General features: G+C 38.0%; 1 protein-coding gene across 22 annotated transcripts in view; it reads right to left on the bottom strand.

Annotated features, from left to right (window-relative positions):
- Nucleotides 1–24,942, bottom strand: part of DLG2 (discs large MAGUK scaffold protein 2) — a 1,005,161-nt gene that overhangs the window by 13,879 nt on the left and 966,340 nt on the right. For 16 of the 22 annotated variants that reach the window (XM_085216427.1, XM_085216435.1, XM_085216430.1 and 13 more), the window contains 2 exons: nt 11,430–11,529; nt 7,499–7,540 (listed from right to left, as the gene is read on the bottom strand). In XM_085216427.1, coding sequence (XP_085072553.1) covers nt 7,499–7,540; nt 11,430–11,529 — 142 coding nt within the window. Of the gene's footprint in view, nt 1–7,498; nt 7,541–10,459; nt 10,506–11,429; nt 11,530–24,942 lie in introns of all 22 variants that reach the window. The other 6 variants (XM_085216428.1, XM_085216433.1, XM_085216448.1 and 3 more) reach the window with 3 other exon arrangements.

The following is a 24,942-nucleotide window of genomic DNA, read 5'->3' on the forward strand; positions in this document are numbered from 1 at the left end:
CATTCTGTGATTCTGTGATAGCTACATAAACCAAACTGTTTTTACCTTCAGAGTAAGCACATTTTGGCTGATCATCCTTTTGTGCATAAGCTCCCTAGTCTAGTTTATTTACAACCTGATATCTAGCTCTGAGTTCTTTTTTGACCCTCATGCTTTATCTGAACACAAGTATTACAAAATAATTGTATTTTATGCCTTATTCTCTCCACTGCTGGAGAGTCCACTCCAGGACTGTGATGTTTCCTCATTGCGACATGTAGGGAACCAATGCAGAGAACTTTGACAAAAGACTCAAGTGGTCCAGGACTTGGGTTGTAGGTGTACAGCTCTAATACATCTCTGCCCTCCATAAGAGCATAAAAGGAGAGCTGGAAGGATTCTTCAATCTACTGCGTGAATAATTCCTGCAGATCTCTCTTTCTGGGTCATTGTCACATACTTGGCACTTCATAAGGGCTCTGGCATGTTCAAAATATGACTCTGGCTTATCAAATCTTAATATCCTGATTTTATATTTACTCAGCTCAGGGTTTACCTTTGAGAAGATCGACACTTGGGATTTTGCATCTAATTTAGGTACTATGGAAGAAAGATTGTCATCATCGTATCTGAGTTTTACAAAGAAAGGTAGAATTACCTTAATAACGTTTGCTTGTATATGTGAGTCTTTACGACATTATTCTGATGGGCTTCTGTCAAACCAAATAGTGCATAAACACATCAAGAGTAGCATGATGCCTGATTGATGATATAGGTAGGATTTAGAGATTATACAACTAACACTGAGGCTTTCTGACTGATATTCAGGCCATTCTTGAAGTTCCACTATATTAACTAGTCTTCATTAGAATGCAAAGTCTAGTTCACAATAAGATACAAAGGCCAGGTTGGATGGGCTGTGGGCAGCCTGATCCAGTGGGTGGCATCCAGTTGGAACTGGATGATCTTTAAGGTCTTTTCCAACCTAAGTTACTCTATGATTCTAGAACTCTATGATTTTGGTGTTTAGTCTTAAACTGGTTCCCAATCCATGAATCTAATATGTTCAGAGAGAACTGCTATATTGCCTAGACAGCTGTGAGAAACTTGTAGGAAAACCTTCCAAGTAAAAAGAATTTAATTAGCCATGAAGAAAGAAAAAGCAAATTAAAAAAGTACTACTGTGTATGGAGAGAGGCAGAAAAGACAGGACCAGTTTCAAGCTAGCAATGTTGCTGAAGCAATTGAGGAGAAAGCTTGATTTTTAATAAAAGGAAGAGATTAGTTTTTAAGGGCAATGTAATGTATGAGGAATGTGGATAATTGATTCTGTTCTATTTTGTGAATGTTTGATACTGTAATCACTTGCTTAACTTTGATTTGTTGCAAGGTTAAAAATCTTGAATTCTTACCATGTTTCTTGCATCAGATTTATTGTTTTCCCTCAAGTTACTTTGAGAATTTTTATGTGATGTATTAATCAGGATGTCCCAGTTCTTTGGAGATGAAGAGTTTCACTCCCCAGCTGGACAAGGATGCTCCTGCGCTGCCTGCCTTCCAGCCCTCAGGAGCCAATGCTAAGCTTTAAACAACCTTAGAATGTGAGCCTTGGGGTGGCTGTTGAAACCATCGTGTACTAAGCATGTGGAGGGAATCTTGTTTGCACAAATAGTTTTAAACTTGAGACTACATGTTTCAATGGCATGCAGCTTTCTGCAGAGGGGGATTCATTAAGCTCATTGCAGAAAGCCATACTATGACTGCTTATGTCTGAGCTAGTCCTTAGGTGCTCTTTAGACTCAATGGGTGCCTACAAATAGGCAAGTGCTTATTCTAAGACTTGAGTCATCTGATCTATTTTAGATTTTGGGATGGGTATCTATCAGTATGATTTGGGCTATGGATACAAAAGAACTTGTCATTTGACAGAAGTCAAATTGCCCTGAAGCCTAAGTCACTGCAAAGGGTTGAAGCAAGCAAGGAGAAGCTTAAAGGCCAACTGTGATGCATAGAGACTTAAATATAGTCATCTTCCTGAGTGAAGGCTCTTCCGCACTGAACTTCAGAGTCACATGTGGTGTGAGCATGGTGGAAATCACTGTTTCCATTACTTGTCTTTTCTGGAAAAAGTTCAGGAAGCTCAAGTTGTCATGCGAAGAAAATCATTTCAAGCACTGCCATAAGTTTTCAGGAGCTGATATGCATGTTAACAGTACCAGATGATGGTCTTTAATGATCTCTTCTCGACTGGTACTGCACAAAGTATTGAGTATAATGAAGTGCTCTCGAATCAATCAATAATCAGATTGCTGTAACCTCATGATGGTTTTGAAGTGTGACACAGCATGATGTTCAGCAGGGCACAGGCTTATTTATCATTTGAGTAAGCCTTGTTTAACACTCTCATTAACAGCTTAATTAGCACAGGTTTGCTATACTGATCTGGAAAATTGTTGTGAAATATAACAGACAAAAAAAATAAAAATAAAAATCTGTCTTTAGGATTTTGGCGAGATCCTTTGCTCTTCAGTAAAATTCCATAAGTCAAAAAGACAAGAAAAGACAGAAGATAAGGAAAGAGAAGACATAGAAAGAACGCTTTCTTAAATCTAGTTTACTGCGATTAAAATTTCTGGATGTCTTTCACTCTGTCAGTATTGCTATGGCTCCTGTTCCCTGTGCTCTTGGTTTGCATGTTGATGAGTTCTCACGCTCAGGAAGAGAATAACCTGGAGATTTTTACAACTTACTGCCTCTAAAAGCTAAACAGAGAGGTCCTGTGAGGTCAGAAGAATTTCATAAGGACCACCCATTTTTTTCTTTTTAACAGATTTTATGGTGTTTGATAGGGTAGCCCTAAAATGGATTTAAAGGGCTGTCTTTATTTTCCTTATTTAGCTAGATGGATCTGTGGTGATACCAGTGTACATGTGTGTCAATTTACGTACGTTTCATTTAACCCATAAAAAGCCCCATTTCCTACTGTCTTGCCAGAGCATCCAGAGCTTCCACAGTGCTGATGTAGCTGCATCCAGCATGTGAGTAATGGGGCAGGAGTGAGGCTGTGAGTGCCATGTGGTGTAGCCACCACGTAACCAAAGGGCCACCCTTATCAGGTACCTTATAAATCCATGGATGTTGGCATCCTATTAATGGAAAAAAGGTCAGCAAAAGTCTGAGAATGAAGATCTGACTGAAAAGTGGTCTATCAGCATGACATGTTTAAGATCAATAAATCTTGTGCAGCCATATGTAGAGACTTCAGTGCTTGTGCCAATTTAAGTACTAATATACAAATCCAAAGGGAGAGTAAGAGCAAATGTTAGTGTTTTAATTAATCAGTGGCCTAACATAACTTTTTAAAATCTTGTTCTGAAACTTCAAATCTCATTACGGAATGAAATGTTGACCAAATACAGAAAGTAAAAATTTTGGTTCCTGACACTTTTTCTTTTAACTTATAGTCATGTATTGCCTCTCTAAATAATTGGTGCAATCATAATCAATTATGCAATTAGGCTAAGTAGATGGGTTAATGTTTGTGTAATTTTGATGACGGCTGTAAAAACCTCTACTGAACTATGCTTGAGTGCATTACCACACATTACCCCACATATGCAGTGGAGAGACTTAAAAGTCATGGTCATTATGAAAATCACGTCTTGGAAAATAAAAACTGATGAGTCTATGGTAAAAAATACATTCTTTCAAGCTTGGTTTGAAATAGAAAATTAGAACTCTTCAAGTTACAGAGCTCAGAATAAACTTCCAATCATTGTTTAATTAGCTGGTTCAGGAATAAGTCAAAGTTGGCTTCATGTGTACTTAAGAAGGAAAACTTTCTGCTAGATCAGGATTTTATATACCACTCTTCAACCCTGATTTTTCTGCTAAGAGAAGGTGAAAATCAACTAACATTGTTATAGTCCTTATATTTGCACAGCCTGCCTGACGTAGAAGCATCTGTGTGGCATCTCAGCCCCTTGTAGCTCAGGCTAGAAATTGTTCCAGGCTCAAAAGCACTTTAAAATCTTTTATAAATGGCCAGATTCTCCTGTCAAATGTGCTTGTGGTTCTCCCAGAGTTAATGGGTTATCTGCTGGGATAAAGAAAATTATCAGCTGGGATTTGGAGGGGCTGCCACCTCACATCCCTTCAAGACGAGGACAATGGTGAGCGCCATGCAGCCTACATGGCATGGACATGTTTAGGACAATGCTCTGCTAGTCTGCTTTAGCTATCTTCTTAAAGACAAAACAAATTGTTTTCCAGATGTCATTCTGTGTCTCCATTAACTTCAAATTGAATCTATTGTAAAAACTGAGTGGGTGATGGCTGTGTTTTGGGGATACATATTGGTCAAGGAAATCTCACTGCTGCCTTTAGCTCTTTTTCTCATTACAAACCAGAGTTGATAGTAGAAATCATGTTTACTATCTGCAACAGCCTTGTTGCTAAAGAGTGATCTAAGAGTTTTCTCCCAAGACCACATATGAGAAATTTCAATTTTATTATTATTTTGAAATAAAAAATATTGACTTTAATTTTTAGCCCCCAAGCCCAACACATAAGCAATGGAATTCTTCAGCCAAATACTCAGGCATTAAGCAATATATTTGTCTAAATAAATAAGAATTCATCAGAATAGCTCCCAGAAAAAGCCAAGTCAGTTTGTAAACCTTCTGTTAATCCCTGTACAGGGCACAGCCTGGTCAGCTCTCAGAATCCTTCAACGTCACTTTGGGCAGCTGTACCCCTGAATTGGAATGGTTCAAGGAATGGTAAAGTAATACAGGTTTTAACATTAGCTACTTTTCACTAGATGCTAAGAAGCAATAGTTAGAGAAACATGTTGAAGCAATAGCCAGAGACCCATGAGAAGCAATGCAGAACACTTCAATATGAGCTACAACTGGACTGTTTTTACAGGAGCAAGTATGAACATCTGCAGGAAAACATTTCTTACTCACACACTTTTCTTTATATTGGCCAAGTGTGAACTGCTGATTTGCTACAATTCAGAAATCCATGGGACAGGCAACCCCTTTTTCCACCTGCTCATTTCCTTGGGAAACAGAAGAAAAAAAGGGTGCTCTGCATATTGTCTCATTCCATGAGGAGTCAGCTTTATCCTGAGTACCTATTATTTTTCTTTCATTAAAAATTAATCATAAGGCAATGAGGACTATGTCTTTAGGATGTAAATGTTCACAGATTAGTTCTGATAACTACTGTTGCCATATGGGGAGATAAGGATAGACTTCTAGTGTCCTCTCAGCTGTTCCACAAAGTCAGATCTGCAGTGAAATAACTCAACTGCTTCATGGCAGACCCCATCATTCTTACCTCCATACCCTCACAGTTGGCCAACTACTTTCTGGCCACCCCTCACTTGCTCTCCTCTGTTTTCTGATTCTTATCTCGAGTCGCAACTTTTCTAGAGGGGATTTGCTGCAATGAGCTGTGTGATGGGATGTGCTGCTGCCCTAGAGTAGCCTAGAGATTCAGGGTGTAACCATTCATATTCAGGAGCGCTGGAAGTCCCAACAGAAGACATGCCCATATTCCATGGCCATATAGTAATCAAACACAGGGTCAGGCCAGAGCTGACATGTCATTGTAATTGTCTGAAACAGTTATTTCCAAAAGCTGGTGTCTAAAATTGCTGGCTGCCCAAGGTCGTGGATTCAAGTGTCATGTCAGCACCCACCAATGAATCATTAGCAAATGAAATCAGGCCCTTTGGGCACCAGCTCCTGAATTTTAAAGTCACTTTCACTTGGCATAATGTAAGACTGGCTTCCTTTGCTTCTGAATGTCATAGCTTTGCCCTGGGCAGAAAAGGAAGCCCTCCCTGCATTCTCTCTGCCGGGCAGCAGTTTTTGGACACTCCAGCAATATGTGGTGAGCTCAAGCCAATATGATGCTGGTTAGTGCTGGGTGAGATAGGAGCACACTTGAATGAGATGCCTGCTGAGATTAGTTACCTCAGCAATTCTTTTTGTCCCAACTAACTAACCCCAAAATTTTTCTATTTTTTTCCCCTGATCCTCAAAACAAATGCCTTATTTCAAACTATTGCACAGTCAACTGGCTATCTGTTCAGTCTTATGATGCATTTTAGGAACTAGCTTATGTGGACTTGTCCACATAACATATACATTGACGTGTAGTTTGGTTCCCATCTTAATTCTCCTGTTTGGGATATCAGGCATGGGACGTGTTAAGCCACCAGCCTTGGTTACTCGAGCATTTACATACTCTGAAATAAACACACCTGGAAGAGATTCGACTCACAAGAACTTTTGAAAATTTATCTATTGATTCTGTCTTGATTGTAAAGTCAATCTGGTGAAAGAGCATGTTATATGTCAAACATAAAATCCTTCTCTCAGTAAAGGACACAGAATAAATAACACGGTTCAGAATTGGTTCTCAGCAGTTCAAAAGTGCCTACTGTTTTCTTGTGACTCTGGCAATTGCTTTTCAAATAAATATTTGCAATACAAGAGAATACAAACTAATTTACCATTTCTGAATTGAATAAGGTTAGCTGTTCTACTGAAACAAACCAATGTTTATTAACAGAGCTCGACTGCTATGCACTCTACAAAGACTAGAAAGTATGAGGTATGATCCCAATGATTACCTGAATGTATGCGGGTACTTAGCGCAAGTGCTGAGTGACTGGTGGAAAACTTGATTTGCTAAGCAAATGGCTTGAGAAAATTAAACAACTTGGTAACTCAGTGATCAATCTCCATTTTATTATCTTTTATTACATTTCCATTCATCTATTCTAATAACTTTTTTTTTTTTTCTTTTCAGCAGTACCAGATAATTTTCCACAATTTATGATCTATCTCTAAACTATTTGACAGTAGTTCTGTAATTCCAATCAGATTAGATTACAGGATTGGGACCATCACTTAGGGGAAATCCACATCATTTGCTGGTAGTGCCTAAAGGGTGAAGGTCTATTTATCTCTCTTAATGTTTTTTGAAGACTTCATTATGTATTAAGAAACCTGTAGGGACAAAATTAAAGACTCAATAGAGTTTTTCGAGCCACTTATTTGTTGTTCATGCGGGTATGCAAAAATGCAAGTAAAAATTGTGACAGAACTGTGTAAAGAAGATCTTTTGCAATTTTGACCACAATTATGGAGGAATTTTACTTTTAAAAGGTCATCATGAAATTGTCCCTCTTCCTTCTGAAATAAACTTCCTTTCACTAAATCAAATAATTCTGATTTTCAGACTACCCAAAGCCAAGTTTGATTTTATAACCCAGAATACACTCCAAATAGCAAATCACCCTCCCTTTTCTTATAAAGGTTGCCAGTTTTCTTTTATAGCTTATACTCAAGAGGTGGTTGTAAATTTGAATTCCAAGCCATTTGCTCCAACCATTTTTTTCAACATTAACAAAAGAATAGCAAGAAGAGAACCAAAATAACAGGAACGAACACAGCAAGCAATGCAAAGTAAAAAGACTCTAATGAAAGCAGTAACTTACTGTAGCTACTTTCACTATCGCTGGCATTAGAAGAAACATGTTCTGCAAGAACAGTACAGCAAATTAAAGAACATAACCAAGCACCACAGAGCCGCAGAAACTCAAAAGAAGTGCCGCAGCCATGCAAAGGTAGTTGTGCAGAGAGGAAATAAAAACTGTACAGTGACATCACCTGAAGATCTTAGATAATTTACGTAGTTAAAATGAAAGCTTTCTCTCTTGAGGTATTTCAGAAGGAGACTATACACGTCTGGTGATATACAGTATAGAAAAGCCATTGATATACATTATAGCAAAGCCATGTCATTTCTTTCTAAGACTTTCTAAGATAGTTAATGACATCTCAGATAAATTAATTTCAGTTACCATATGGTCCACTTGCATCTCAGTGAACGACTAACTTCATGAATGAGTTTCTGCTCGTGTTCTTCTAAACTTAGTTTTGTCCTCAGCATTAATCACTTTCTACTATCCAGTGGGGTTAACAAATTAATGTGAAAAGGGTTTTGATATCAACTATTGCAAAAGTTTAAAAATTTAAAAAAAAAAAAAAAGACAAAGCCAATGTCAATGGTAAAAAAAAATAAAAAAATAGAAGAAATGTTTTTCCAGACAAGATCTAGCTTCAGGATTTGAGCTAGAGTACAAAAATCTTTTTCAGACTAGTCTGGATATGTGATCAGGGATGGAAGAATTATCGAGGGATAGATTTCTGGTTTGACAAGTTTGGTGTCAGAAAGGTGTGGTCTATATCATGTGAAGTGATTGTTTCCAATCAGGAAGGCTGAGTGACATCAGTCAGATCATGCTTAGTGGTCTCTAAGAAGTCTGCAGAACCCCATTTAATGGTTGTTTTAATAGCATCTCTGGTAGAAATGCTGATAACTTTCCAGGTAAAAGTTCATTTGACACACACTTGAAGTTTTTTTCACCTGGACCGGAGCATTTAAAAATAAATGTTACAATGATTATATAGTGAGATGCAACCATGGGTTAATTGGAAGAATGAGATGTGGATTGTTGAATGGACAATGAGCACAAATAACTCACTTCCTGACAGTCATCAGAAGCCAAAACGTATCTGCCATTAATCCATTGTGCAGATTAGAATGTTAGTGACTTGTAACCACCACCTGCAACTGCCTCATGTTCCCGATTGAAGAAGAAAACTCATAAAAGTCAAGAATCCACTGGAATGAACTCAGAGTAAGCCACAAGGAGGATGAATATGGGAACTGTGTTAAGGCCACCTCTTCTCTGTGAGGTACTGCATGCCCTCACATGCACACCTAATGGCTGGGCTTCATCAAGCAGTAACAGACGGGCTGGTGGAGCAGCAGGAGTGGGAGAGGCTGATATCTGATAAAAGTAATATTTTACAAACTTTGGTCTTGGACTTATTAACAAGCTTCAAAATATTAGACTCATGTTTTCAACAAAACTGTGTGGAGTCTTGGACGTTTCACAGGAAGTTAACAACTGCTGCCTCCAACCATGATGTTATTAAAGACCTTGAAGGTTTTGTTAAACAAGAACGAATATCCTCCATAAGTAACTATTAAAGTAACAATTATATCTTAGTTTAATATTAGTGAAATTTGAACGGGGCTGAAATGTCTAGAGGTGTGTCAGTAATTAAAAGCTAGGTGTAATATTAATAGAGAAACTAGACCCTGAACAATACCTTTGTGCCACTTTTCTCCTAGCAGTTTGCAGATTTAGTTATCTCCTTCCGGATGATTGAATGTTACAGAGATTTGTCTTTTTAAGGACACAGATATGCAGGAGGGTTTATCAAATCAGATGTATTCACATTTTTTTTTAAGCAGTGAAGGATCTGCATTTGTTCCTAGTGAACAGCGATAGCACTTTACTTGAAATAACAAAATGCTTAAAATTCAGGTGGCAGTGATATTGAAAATTGGTCTTCTAGAACTGTTCTTCATACAAGAGATGAAGCTTTCATCTTTAAATGGCAAGCTACTGTATGGATTAAAATAACACCATTAAAATGACCCTTAAAAAAAATCGGAAATCTATAAAATTGCACATTCCTGCAATTAAAAAGCATATACAAAACAGTAGGTGATGCAGTGTCAACATCCACATACATTTTACTTCAATTACTTGGCACTAAGAAGAAGAACTGAAGGAAGAAGCAGCCAAACACATGCAAGTGCCATTTTGCTTAAATTATTTAGGTCTGGATACAGCATATAACATAGCCATTTCTACAGAGTAATTTATTCTGTACAATTTTTCTGGTCTGACTTTCAAGGAAGCAAAATTGTTCCCAAATGATTATCTGACACATGACACATTCTGCAATGCCAAGTTGTGAGACAAGATTACTGCGTCAGAAAAAGAAATTGATTAAGGTTTCATGACAGGGAATAGGTTGGTAATGGTGAAATGGGTCCAAATTCAGTTTGGGAGAAGGCGTGTCTTCTCTAGCCTGGAAATGACTTCTTCCATTAATAACAAACGCTAATCCAAAATCCAGCAAAGTAACAAACACTCCCATGCAAAAAGCTGAAAATGCAGAAGCAACAGCAGAAAAAAATTTTCTATTGATTTCCTCAGGATGTGATCAAGTTGAAATGTTTAAGTTTCCCTTTTGATGGAGAGGGAGGGATTGTTGCTGAGGAGTACATTCTAGCAGCAAAACAAGTTCTGGGTATGCTACTCTACGGAACTGCCATGATGAGAACAATAACATACTGTCAGAAACAAAAGGTGTTATTACAAAAGAAGTGAAAGTGTCTGCTTGATACACTGTATGTTATTTAATATTGTCATGCAGAACAAAACAATTGAAACATTTTTAATGCATTCACAGCTGGGTAACAAATAAAACTCTATCTTGTGCATGCTAGGAGTGGAGGGTCCTCAGAGAAGGAACAGAAGCCAAAACAAAACAAAACAAAAAAAGATTTACAGTGACCATTCCTGGGAACTTACTCAGAGTCTTTGTTCCATAACCGTCGTCACCTAATCCGGGGATGTCCTGCACGGAAGTCCCCAGAGAGAGCAATGAGAAAGGAAGAACAGCCGCAGAAGAGGAAGGAAGAAGTCAGTGGAGTTGAAATGGATACTACCATGACTGACCATGTTGATTGAGCAATCTGGATCCCTGCTTTTTTTTCTCTTTAAACCCATATTCTATGGGATTACAGCCAATGAAGGAGGCAGTGACCATTCTACATGGCTTTGTAGTTGTGACAAAGAAGGAACAATACAATAAATAAAGTCCCAGAAACGGTCCTCACCACATAAATTCGGAAGGAGAGAATTACTAAGGAAAAATGTGAATTCTTTGGGCTCAGAGCCAGCATTTTGTTTGTAATTACGCTGGTTGTTCACGCATACAGTTTTAGCAAGCAGTAGGTGCTTGGAGAGGTACACATCCCAAGGTCTGATTTGCTTATTTAAGTTCTTAGTGTGGAGGCTTCATTTAACTGTTGAACTTTCAGTGAAGCCGTCCATGACAATCAACTTAGAGAACGTCAGAGGCAAAAAAAAAAAAAGGAGATCAGAGCAGAGCTTTAAAAAAAATTTAATTTGGTATTCTAGAAGAAATCATGTTTGCATAATTTTGAGCCAGTTTTGATCTGGGAATATTTAATCAGAGCCAAATTTGGGTTTAGGCCAGGTGCCACAATGATACTGAGGAGCCACATGTTTTTTTTTTCAAGAAAGTGGAGAAATGCTCTTCCAAAAGTTAAGGTCACTGTTTCATTCTTCAGAAAATGATGTTTCCAAGGAAGGAAGGACCAGCTGGATCCAAATTGCAGTCTCACATTGGTCACAGTAGTAATACCTCGCCTGCCTGCCTACAACATATATTTGCCTAGATGTGTGGGATACTGATATCATGCGTGTCACCCATTTTTTGTGCTGCATGTGGCATCATCTCCGAGAGGTTACTTACGTTCTGGATCACTTGTTTCCTGCTCACTCTGCTCCTTGCTCTTGTAGAATGGGAATTTTCGTGAAAAGATGAAGTTCTTTTTACGCTTGTCATTGAATGACTGTGAAGGAGAAAAGGCATGGGGCAAAAACAGGGACGTCTAATTGTTGTCACACTCATGCTGACAAAACAACTAGTTTGTAAAAGTGGAGAGAACTGCAGTGACTCAAATCAGTCCAAAACAAGTGGCTGGGAAGACTCACAGGTGGTTGTGGTGATGTGTACAAGCTGAAGGCAGAACCCTTGGAGACTGGATCGATATAATGACAGAAGTCAAGTCTCAAACTACAAACTTCAGCTCCTTATTTGGGAACTATCGTGTTTGGCTTGCTCAGATAAAGGGTCATAGATGGCTCAGCATGCTTTGAGATCAAGCCACTCATCTTTAATGATAGCAGACTGTGCACAAAAATAATTAACTGTCTGAAAAAGAAAAGGCTGCAAAGAGGAAAGAGGAAGCCTTTGATTTTCTTCTGGTAGGTGTGTGGATTCAGCTTTGTGCCAATTAAAATTATATATGTTTTTTCTGGTAACCATTGCTGACTTCAGAGTGCTTTACTTGTCCAGTTAACTGGCAATTTCTTACATATGTTTTAATGTCTTTTTTTGCGTCACTTAAGAAAATTCACTTCACTTTGTGTTATATGTCTATATTAATTTAGAGAGTTCCTCTGGATATGCTTTTAGTTTTATATGATTTAGAGATGAGATTTTGCTGATAAGCAGTATTTCATTGCATATTGAACAATATGTACCTTCAAATGGGGAACAAAGATGGAATTTATTTATTTATTTATTTTTAATGCGACAAAAACTTTGGCTTTATAGACAGTTGCAAATGTTTTATGGTATGGTACTGTGTAAAAGTAGGATACACCTACTTGGGACATGTATTTCAGATGCTAAATGAGGAATCAAGGTCCCTGAGCAGTTAACTGAGTAAAGCTGGTGCTTCCAGAGGGCACCTATGCTGAGTTGCAGATAGTGCTTAATTGATCTGTACTGTCCATCAGAGAATGTCCTGTGCTGTTTCCTGAACAGAATGTGGGCAAAGCCCAGACTCATGATCTTGTATGTGGTCACCTCCAAGAGAACAGAGAAATTCTCAGCTCATTTAAGGAGACAATCTCATGTGCTTGTGGTTGCTTGAATGAACATACAAGTATTTAGCTCCAGATTTGAAATGGGACAGATTTAGGGCTCCAGAATATTATCTTGTTTGTTTACATTTTAGAAGAACACCATAAAATGTGGTTTAGAATGTGTATTTCTGAGAGATGTCAAGTTAGGTACTGCAAAGCTCAATTAAACCAGTTGTCTACTTGTGTCACAAAAGTTTCATGCCACTTTTACATTTCAAGCATATTTAAAGTTCAGTAACTAAAAACAAAGGAAAAAATGCACATGTAGAGTAAATGATCCATGAGAGTCTCTGAGTATGTAAACATTAAATGTGAAATTAACGTGGAGGTCATGCACAAATAATCCAGACTGCATGCAATTTCAAATAAAGCAAATATGAAAGAAAGCCAACATTAAAAGTAATGGGTATGAAGGATCAAAGTAATCTGTGGATGAAAAGAGGACTGACATGCACATTATATCACATTAATGACCTAAAGGATGTAATTAAATTAAAATGTGTTTTCCGTGACCATTTCTTTTATTTTTCCAAAGAAAAGAATGCAGCATGTTAACATTTCCGAAGTTGTGAAAATGTTGTTTGACACGCTTCATCTGAGCTTTATATACTAACACTACAGGCTTTATACTTGAAAAGGAAAAAAAAAATATATATATAAACACAGTAGCACCTCAGAAAACAAAGTGGTTTTAAAGTGAAAATCACTTCATTACTAAATGACATTTCAGTTTGGAATTAAAGAGAATGTTACCAAAGGGACATATAAATATGCCGTTTTACAGAGATTCTATGATAAATAACCACTTTTAAATATTCTCACTCCATTCTTTTCCCCAGCAGTAGCAAAAGCCTCAGAAAGTACATTTGCATCAGAAGAACATATATTGTTGTTCAAGCTTATGCAAGATCTAGCAGAATATTCCAAATTAAACAGACACCCCATAGAATTCTATAAACATTTTTTCCTTGTGCACTTGGGTTGCCTTTTAAATAAGATATTGTTCCACTTCTGTTTGGCAATCAAAACCTGGTAACTCATAGCAGGTGACTGTTACATCCAAAATTGCTGATAGCTCACACTGGTAAAATCTCTCTAAAATCTAAAATAAAACTGACTCTTCGTTTATTAATATCTATAAGCAAACAAGCTTATGCACATGTAAATATTTCTATAGATTAATCAGCATGTATATTCATGCTAATTACCACATGTACTACCACAGAATAGATGCATTAAAATATGATAATAGACTAAACTGAGTCTGGTACAGCAAACTTATTGAAATAATTAATCTTTAGTTTTAACTGAATGGGCTTACTGAACACTTATCTTACTGTACATTAAGTGCATGCTTTTCACAAGAAAGCAAAACAAGGAGTCTTAGTTTTGTTTTTGCATACAATATAAATGTGATTGAAATCAGGCTGCTTGCCTCCACCTCAAGGATATGAAATCCTACAGACATCCATCAGAATGTCCTTGCAGAGCCCATGTAAAATATAAAGATAGGGGGGTTGGTGGCGAAGTGGGAGACATATGGAATTAAAATGTGTTTTTTCTCAGACACGCTCTTTTAAATATAGATTTTGGTTTGTTGTTGGAGGAATAGAGATCAGCACCATCATCCACCACTTGCATCGTATGGATGCGTGTTTTCTCTTTAAGACACATGTGAAGAATGGCGCTAGGGTCAAACAACAATAATCAAATGTGTGCTTTTCAGGGGCTTTATTTCTATGACACGGAAATGGAATCTTTGAGTTAAATGTTCTGAAGCCGGTTTTCATTAGGGTGCCCTTACACTGCTGATGTACAAGATAAATGAGAGAGGTATTTGTCTACATCTCTCAGCCTGATATAGAAGTTGAGCACAACTGGATTTGAAATTGTGATACGAAGCTCAGGCTTGATCCAACAACATTTATGCAGGCAGAGTTTCTGAAGGTCACTGAAAGTGCCTGAAAATGAATTTCTCTGCAAACTGCAATTTCTTTGCATGAATACTGTAACATTCTGTAGCGGCAAATAACTGGGGTATTGCAGTTGCAGTGAAAACCTGTACAATAGACAGCCCTTATACCTCACTGCCACCAGTTCACACAGCCCACCCGTAACCCAGGAACTGGCATTAGTACGTACTTTATATAGGCAGTAAAAAAAAGCAGATGACATTTTCAAGTGCTGTTTGACAACTGAACTGGGAGGTCATTGTTCACAGCACTTGAACTGTGATGAAAAAAGTCTTTTTACAGAAAAAAAAGAAGGGGAGAGAAGCTTTCTCCAACATTGTAGCTTACATTCTTATTTTGACACTACTTAAGGCACAAGGCTATACACTGAAAAATACGCAATCTGCACTCTTCCTCGGTCAAATACCCCACAATGCCATTTATATATGTCTGATTTACATTCACAACTAATTCTGGTTATGACAGACATCAAGACACTGGGTGTTTCTTGTTCTTAAGAACTCCATTTGGTACATTTTTCTCTTTTGTCAACATTTTTTCTATTCTAAATGCTTTTCTCTAAGGGCAGCAGCCAGACAAAAATCACTCATCAGATAATATTGTGTTTAAAAAGGAAAATTTCATGTAAAATGGAACAATCCAATTTCAGAATTTGCTTTATAGTGGTAAACATCACAAAGAATAGTGCATCCATAACATGATGGGTGTAGCACACTGCAGTAGTCAACCATTCTGTTGTTTATTTGAGCTCTTTCTAGATATTTTTCCCAGTGCAGCTGATCCAGCCCATACTGTGTTCATGCAGATATGTTCTTGATAAAGATTGTCCTCTTTGTGCTTTGTAGAACAGTGTAATATGTTGGAAAAAGATTGCTTTTGATGCTCTAAAAAGCAGTTCTGTAGTCTAAAAGCCACTGGAATATATTGGGAATCCTTTATTTTGCTATATCATTCAACCAGTGCTAATCCCCACTCATGAGCTGCAAACCACTTTCAGATCACCTGAAGAATGACTGTTCCCAAGCACTGGCTGTAAAATTCTTGTATGCAGTGTGCACACAAGAATATTCATTCATTTTACTGCTTCTCATCTGCTTTATTATTATTATTATTATTATTATTATTATTATTTTATAACTTTTATTTCCTCAGTATTATTTTTTTGCTTAACTGAAATGAAATGCCCTCATTTATACAGCGTTCTACAAAACTCTTCATGATCTGTCACTGACTACAATCCTTTTCTCTATGCGTTTGAATCACACTTTTCATGTTAGGGACACTCCTTTTCTTTGTTTGAACAGCACTGGCTTTAATGAAGTTTTGGGCACTGAACATGAACTGATATCTCTCACAGTACCACTCAATACACTGATACCAGAAGAAAAAGTTTGTGACTGAAGCAGATACTCGGTGTCATTTCTCCTTTAAAGTACACAATATCACTTCTCTATTTTTACAGGTTTTTTTTTTTCATAGCAAACCAAAGTGTATGACGGGTATGAGGTCTCCAGAACAAATTTCTGAAGTGTATTTGCTTTCTGTGGAAAGTGAGACATTTCTGAATGTAGAAAACTATTAATGGCATCTGTACAGACAAGCAGAAAGATAAGCTAAGAGGTATTAGCGGCAACCATAAGCCTGGAGGTATGGTTTTCACACAGAATATTCCTTAAGACATCTATCGGTCTGACCATGCAGTTGTATGTTGGCAAGAAACCAGTGTCAACTTCTCTGTGTCTATCACTTGTAGGGAGAAGGATGTCCCTATTCTGTTAAACTCAAGTATAAACTTTCATAGACTTTGCAAGTGATTGCAAATAGAAATATGTGGCATGAAGTCATGTTTTTACCATGATCTGTTTTGATAATCAAATCAAATCAAAGAAGCTCTGGATGCCCTTTTCTTAGAGATGTTCAAGGCCAGGTTGAATGTGGCCCTGGCAGCCTGACCCGATGCCTAATTTAGTGTTTGGCAACTCTGTCTGTGTCAGAAGGTTGGATTTAGATGATCTTTGAGGTCTCCTCCAACCCATACCATTCTGTGATTCTATGATTCTATGATTCTAAGTGAGAACAAACTTTGTGTCAGAAGATGAAGATACCTCTGCTTGCTTAGCTTCCCTGTGTAGCTGCAGGGAGATATGTATCTTGGGATTTCAAAATGGAAAAGTACAAGCCTGATTAAATACTCCATGCTGCCTAACTTCAAAAGGCAAGGGTAGCACTGTTGAATATTCATAAATACAAAATTTTACTAATCTTTCTTAACACTGACTTAATGTCTCTTGTTAGCCAGCAACTGAATTTTAATTGCTACCAAAACAAAGGTTAAAAACAGCACTGACTACCAGGGGAACAAAAACACTAATACACTATCAAGAAAGCATGTGAAAACAGTATTTCCATTCTAGCAAACACGTTTTTAACTTTGTGCAAGGCTGAAATTGCATTCAAAATGGAGCGCTCATCTGTGCTAATTTATATTGCATGGCTGTTGGCAGGAACAAAACACCAACACAGAAAGCCTGCATACACGACAGGCAAGGTCATGTATGAATGCCTGAAGGTTGTATATAGAGAGTGTGCAAAGAATATGTTCAAGCAACAACACTGAAATTAATAATGTGAAAAAAAGAAAGGGCAAAGTTCTTTGACGGTAAAATCAATTTGAGTGTAGAGTAATCTGCCCCAAGAGAAGTGGAAAAGTTGAGATCATTTTTCACATTTAAAACAAATCTACCAACCTTAAGTACTATGGGGAATAACTGCAGTGCTGGGGAGAAAGGAGGCTCCAGGAAAAAGATCCAGACACTAAGTGTCTGCCAGCTCCAGCACACTGTGATGGAGTGTGGGCTTTCATCCACCCTGGCTCACTGTGGTCATATGGGCAGTATGGAGTCTCTGGATTTAGTGCATTTGATGTTTGGCAATGTCCTTATTCTTCCTCTACTCTTTTTTTTTTTTTTATTTTCTCAGCCAAAGTAACTTTCCTGTTAGAGCTGCTGCACTCCCTCAGCTATAAATCTCGGTGCATGCCAATTTTTCTCAGCACCCTTCATGCAAAAGTGATGTAGATGAAAGATCCTCAGAGGTCAATTGAGTGTTGGTTTGAGCTTGGCAATTTTCTGGGGCCATCTGATCTCCTGCTGAGGCCCAGAGATTCCCACAGTGCACACTGCAGGACCTCTACCAAGACATGGCAGGGGGTAGGAACAGGGTAGTCTTTAAGGACCCATCCAACATAAGGAATTCTACGATTCTATGATTCAACGATCGTGTGCTATGCATTTGTGCAAGTATAAACTACTACAATAAACACTCCTCTACATTTAAAAAAAATATACTTCATAAAGACCTTTATTACATTTCTTTTGTAAAATATTAATGGAGAAAGATTTGCAATTCCTACATGCCTTCAAACTGTTCACTGAAAGACAATCAGAGCAGACTTATCTTTGGAACTGCTCTTTTGAGTTAAAAGGAAGACAGATCACTGGGACAGCAGATTGAATGATGGCAAAGATCTGGCTCAGGAGACTGTGAATCATACCAGGCTCATGGATCTCATTTAAAACATTTAGGTACTTAGGCCTTACAGCTAAAACAAACAACAACAAAAAAAAAGGTATGGAAGAGCATGAAGTCACTCTGAGGGACTGGTGCAAGGTTTGTGTAAGAGGTGCTGTTCCTGTGACTTCCAACCATGCACCTCATACTGCCAGTCTTCACAGACAGGATATCAGATCAGATGGACTGTGGATTTGACCCATGTTCCCATGTTCCTGTAACCATGGCCTGTGAGTCACAAAGTCAATCATCACAGAACGGCTTGAATTGAGTGAGCCAGAAATAAAGATGTGAAATACAGAGACTGTCGTCTTAATGAGTGCTAACACTTGACTCCACTCATCTAGAGCTCTGTGCCTAATTTTGCTAAAAGAAAACTTTGTTCTTTTTCTATTTAATCATAGCTATTGCAAATGCTATACATCTTTTTTTTTTCCTAATCACTAAAGCTGCTTTTCTGAACAGTCAAATAACCAAGGAATTACCTTTACAAAGATGCAGATCTCCTACCACTTAATTCAGGGCATTAGACAACAATTGATAAAAATAATACAACCCATGAATTTAAACTCAGCATAAATTTCTGCTGGAAAAACTTAGAAGAAAAGCAATTATCTCTCAGCTGTAAACTTAGGCATTTTACCTGTGCTAGCAACTCTTTACCCTCTTGTATTTAATCTGTGTCCAATTTAAATATTACAATATGTATCTTTACCTCAGCGATTTTTTTTACTTTCCTCTTACCTCAGCAGGGATGGCACAGACTTGTAATGGCAAAGAAAATTTTGGCTGATGGTCTTGTTCCTAACATTATGACTGCCTAAGAAGCAGTATTATCCCAGATATAAACTCAATACAATTATCAGGCTGGAAATCCATGAGATTCATGTATTTAAACTGCTCATTAAGAACAGAAGTGACTACCAGTATTTTCTTCGACTCAAGAAATCAACACCAATATTCTTGAATGTTCATCTGGATCAAATTCAACCCCCAAAACCATTATTTCTCATATTTGATTATCATAGAATCACAGAATGATTTGGGTTGGAAGGGACATTTAAGATCTATTTGAGATCTATTCTGTTATGCTTACATATTTCATATATTTAGGTTTTGTTTTTCTCAATAAAAAACAAAATAGCTTTTTTAAAAAACAAACAAACAAACAACTGGAAAACAGATCCAATTATTCGACCTGACAGTATTTTCCACATTTTCTAGTCCTTTTCCATCACTTAAAAAAACCCCATAGGTTCTTTTAGTCATTCCAGTTGTCTGCTACAGTCAACAGTGCTAAAGTGGCATAAAAGGAAAACTGAAGACTTGAATGTTTTCCCTTACTTTTGTCAATAGACCCAACAGGCATTATTATTTGACCAAGCCCCAACAAGCACTATTATTAAATTGTTACGTCTTTGCTGAGTGACTCAAGATATCCTGGAGCAACAAGACACTGTACAACTAAATTCTCCTTGCTCCTGCACTGTATCAACTAAATTTCATTTGGTGACTTCAGCACGAGTGAACGAGGTGCTGAAGACAGCAGTATTTCTAATGTCCCTTGCAGCAGTGCTGAGCAAGATGTGTTTGGCTCAAGGGGAAAAATCAGAGCAGCCCAATAATAGGGGCTCAGGTCAAAATAGATGTGCAGAGTCCACTGCCTGGATGTGAAAACAGGACTGTGGAGGGGGGTGAAAATGTGTGCAGCGAGACCAATGAGCCCCCATTTCCCTCTGCATGGAGAAAGAAGCCTTCTTCAAGACATGGGCTGCAGTGGTAGGAATGGTGCTGAGATCTTATTATCCCATGTCCCCCACTGCTACCCACATTTCTGAGGTTGTGTAGTGAAATACAATGAAGAGAAGGTTGGAAGAAAGAGAGCATCAGAGAAACAGAGAGATGAGTAATTTAGTTCTCCTCCCTGCATTGGGCAGTTTCACACCACATTTTGGAGAGCTGCTGCTGATGGTCCTATGCCAACAAAAAGGATTTGTGTAAGAAGTATCTCTGCCCAGGAATTTCCTTCTAATAATTTTTGTCAGCTTTTTTGACTTCACATAAAGACCTACCTATAGGTGTTATGTGTTGCATGAGGAATTTTTGCAGCATGGCTTCACATGACTTTTTAATTCTTGTCATTAATTTCCATTTTATCACAGAGGAGACATTCCTGAATGTTTGCTGAAGAGTAACAGCTAAAATCCAAAACTGCAGAAACAACGGTTTTGTAAAAGATTTTATATCAACTTGTAATGAAGATATAAAACAAGAAAATTTATGACATGACTGATTTTCAAAGCTTATTTTAAGACACAAACATGAAAATTTGTTCTTATTCTCTTGTTACAGCAAAGCAAATTTAAATCTTTCTTAGATGGGAGTGTGTACGGTGAAATATTGATTCACAATTCTTGCAAAGAAATTACATGCAGAAGGATTTTCTATAGAAAAACTCAGCTCTGAATAGAAGGGGGTTCCTTGTCTGTAGATGTTCCACCTGCAGTTGTACAATTAAAGAACTTCAGGAGATTGCACTGAATAGCATAATTTTTATTGGCACTTCATTGCAGGAGCTATGTGAGGAGCTGAGCAGAGGGCCTACACCTATGTACACTGTAGGTGCCCATGGCAAAGGCAGTGACCTGAGGCTCACTGTGGGCAGCGCACGATTCACGTCACTGGCAGCAGCAGTATGCTGGGGCTCTGGACAACAAAGAAAGAGTGAATTCTTCATTTTGGGATTTTTGAGGTGGAGAAATAATACCAGCTTAGGAGACAAAAAAAATATCTTATAAAAACTACAATTTTACAATGTTCACATAATTATCCCAACATCAATGGGATGGTACTTACATGTGTAAGTAGTATTGCTGCAGAAAGCTGTATTTCGGGCTTTCTAGCCAAACAGGTAAAATTGTTTAATGGGTAAAAGCCAAGCTAGAATATTATGACCTATCTATGCATGTGCTCCTTCATTCAATTTCCAGAAGCTTATAAACAAATGCCTAATGGAAGCATATTTTTGCTAGAAATTATTACTCTAAGCCAATTATTTTTAATGCCAGTAGGTGTCCAATAATTGTTTGGCACAGAGACAATAAAACATTTTGGTTTTGGAAAATTGCAATGTGTTTGATAGAGTATTATTGAAGACTCATTTTGTTTACACAGCCAGAGCCACGCTGTGTACCATTCTGCATGCTAGATGTTATTAGGAATGCTAAAAAGTTGTTAGGAGTCAGACCAGTTTATTTTTTATTATTATATATTATAATAATAGTATATTATTACTCTTTTTTTTTAAGAGACTAAAGTGAAGTTTCACTTTGTATTCAAGCTGGGGACTAAATTCATATTTTTTAATATCATAGTTTATATCTGCTATTTTTAATACAACTGAAGCAATATAGCAATCCTTAGCAAAAACAGCATACCAGGGCTCAGGTCAGATTTCCTCCTGCATTTAATGGGAAAGCTCTTTGTCCTCAGCAGTTTAGAAACATGATGCAAAAGAAGCAAAAGAGAAAACTGAATCAGTTGATGCTGCAGTGGAAGAGGCACCACGGAATGGAAAAAGATTCTTAAGCTAAAATTTAATTACATGGCAAAGTTGGACATCTCATTTCAAATTATCAAAATTAGTCAGAGTTGTCAGAATAAGCCTTTCAAGAAAGATGTGATGCAAAACCTTCTGTTAGCAAATGCTCTTCTAAATGATAAAAAAGGCTAGTTAAAAAATTTGGACCAAACTAACGTGTTAACTAAAGCCACAGGGCATAGCAAAGTGCAGAATCCTGGATTTCTGTGATCTCACCTGTGATCACATCAGCAGAATGTGTATCTGCAGGACAACAATGTCCAATAAATGCCCACAGTCTCTTGCTTACGCTGTAGATTTGTCTGTGCTCATTCTGCCTTGCCTTGCTGACTTGGGGCCTGGGCTTGATTTTGAAAGTAACTTGTCACCATAGATTTTCTGGGAACCACAGGACTGGGTTGTAATCTGGGTTGTTGTGCCAACAGATTTGGTGTTCATGCCCTGGGACTGTGCTGCACGACTTTTATTGTATTCAGGATTGTGTTCTCTGTTTGCTATCCTGGGTGCCTGAGATCTGACTGCAGCTCACTCTGCCCTATTTAGTGCAACACCTTTAAAAATAGCAGTAAGTATAGAAATAGAACAGCAGTGTTGGAGATGTATTATTCACTGACTGCTCCTCAAAAGCTACAGTAGTGGCAGGCTAGAAAAGATAAAAAAGTTGGATTGTGCAGGCTAGCACACATAGATGGATTGCTGCTAGCACATTGCTCTCAGGCATACATACCTCCAGCTGCAGAAGATTACAGCTATACAAGTCATCATTTTCCTAAGCAATGGTTGGAATATCAGTTGGAGACCAATTTTTATCTGAACTGAGCATCTGTTCTTGTAAGAGTGCCCAAATGTCTTTGAAGAGCACCCCACAGACAGCCATTCCCGATAAAAATTAAAAAAAGGAGTCAGGCTGGATTGATAAGGATGGATAAATTGGGCTGAGACTGGGAATAAAGATTATTTAATTGTGCATCAGTGCCCACGCCAACTTCAGTAACCCTCCTTCAAATCATCCTTGTGAGTAGGTGTATACTTCATTTATGTTCAACTTCTCTTTTTCTTAGTAAATCTCTTAACCTGTGATCCCACACCTTTCGGTGTTTGTCATGTCCATTATCTCTTACTCATTATCTGCTGCTATTTTCTGACTATCAAATTTAAAGGAGGGGAAAAAAAAAAGCAGAGACTCCCTCCTCTTCTCTTTTCATGCACATTCAGATGTACAAACGCACAGCAATGTGCACAGAAATGCTTTTGTCAGATCAGCACCCCTCCTTTCACGACCTCAACTGCTGACTGGGAGGTATTCTGAAACTCAGATGAGTAACAACTGGGCAGATATTTATAAGGAAAATTTACATATGGGTGAGTGCATAAATCTTTTGGATTTATTGGAGGAACTTAGTGGCCAATATCTAAAAGGGGGTATAAGAAAGAAAGGGACAGACTTTTCAGCAGAGTCTGTTGCGATAGGACAAGGGAAAGTGGTTTCCAATTAAAAGAGAGGAGATTTAGACTGGATATAAGGAAGAAGTTTTTTATGATAAGGGTGATGAGGCAACTGGAACAGGTTGTCCAGAGAGGTGATGGATGCCCCATCTCTGGAGACACTCAAGGTCAGGCTGGATGGGCTCTGAGCAGTTTCATCAAGCTGTAGGTGTCCCTGTTCATTGCAGGGAGTTTGACCAGCTGTACTTTAAAGGTCCCCTCCAACTCACGAGATTCTATGATTCTAACTACTCTTTCTCAGTCAGATATAGAGCTGTTGGAGCGGGCCCAAAGGATGGCCATGAAGATGATCAGAGGATTGGTGCACCTTTCCTATGAAGGCAAGCTGAGGAAGTTTGGCATGCTTACCTTGGAAAAGAGAAGGCTCTGGAGTGACCTAATTGCAGCTTTTGACATTTGGAAGAAAAGTGCATTGAGTGTGCAGAGGGTTTTACTTATACCACAGTACTGAATTTGTTAGCTGAGCTTAGATTCTCTGTTTCAGACCTTAATGCAGTGTTACTAAAATGATAACAAAGCCAGAGGATGGCCATACATTACAGGCAGGGCTGTGGGATCTGTAAACAAAATCTTCTCATAAGAAAAATTATTAAATGTGATCAAGCTTCTGTCTGTCACAATAAATATATTCAGTGGTGTCTGAAAGGGCAGGGTGAGTGTAATGTAGGTGTCTGACTGGAATATGAAAAGCACTACAGACGACAAGCTGAATGGGAAAAACTAATGGATATGGATGGTACAATGCGTTGTGGTTTAGAGCCCAGACCTACTGGGAAAACATTGGATGGATGGAAAAGGGCCCTTTCTGCGCAGCCACTTCTTGCCTGCTGGAGATCCTGCTGAGCAACTTTGCTAGGTGGGCACCTGCCTAGAAAACCTGCGTGAAATTTATTCAGTTGGAAACTGAAAATGGGTATTCATACATAAGAAAATATTCTAGACTCACTGTCCACGTAAGGGGTTAAAAAAAAATGGCATATGGTATAAAAACAGATCTCTGTGTTTTACTTAAGTTTTAATGAAATGTTTTGCTTCAAGATAGTTCAATACTTCTCTGGAACAGGAAACTTATATGAAAAAAGGTGATATGTTGATACAGGTCTTTCCAAGAGCTACTATTTCTGCTATATTTTCAAGAGACGATTAAGAGAGTATATAATATAACAGTGAGAAAAGTAAGAGAGATGCTATTTCTGTAGCCTGAAAGATTGATTGAGAAAACAGACTACTGGCTTGCAACCTTTCCCTCTGTAATATTTCCATAATTGGTTGCCATCTGAGTCAGTAAAAATCTGAATAGCCCTCAGCTGCAGTGTGTTTTAGGTTTACTATAACAAACTGTAAAGCTTGCAGTGGGCAGAATCACCATGAGGTCAGTATGCTGCTTTGGTAGATATGTAATTCTGCTTACAGTTACTAACATGGACTGATCCTGGTGAAAAGTGATCATCTGAAGACACATGTCAGAGTGACATGGGTTAGTGGGCATGGTGGTGATGGGTTGATGGTTGGACTACATGACCTTAGCAGTCATTTCTAACCTTCATGATTTTATGATTCTATGCCTGGGAGATGATCTTGAGCTCAACATAGCATAAAGAACGCTTTTTATTGAAGTTTGTGCTCACATAACTCCACTAGCTTTCTCCAACATAAAGATTTTATGTAAACCTCTGAGCTGC

Source organism: Meleagris gallopavo, chromosome 1, assembly GCF_905368555.1.
Source record: "Meleagris gallopavo chromosome 1, MGAL_WU_HG_1.1, whole genome shotgun sequence".
NCBI lineage: Eukaryota > Metazoa > Chordata > Aves > Galliformes > Phasianidae > Meleagris > Meleagris gallopavo.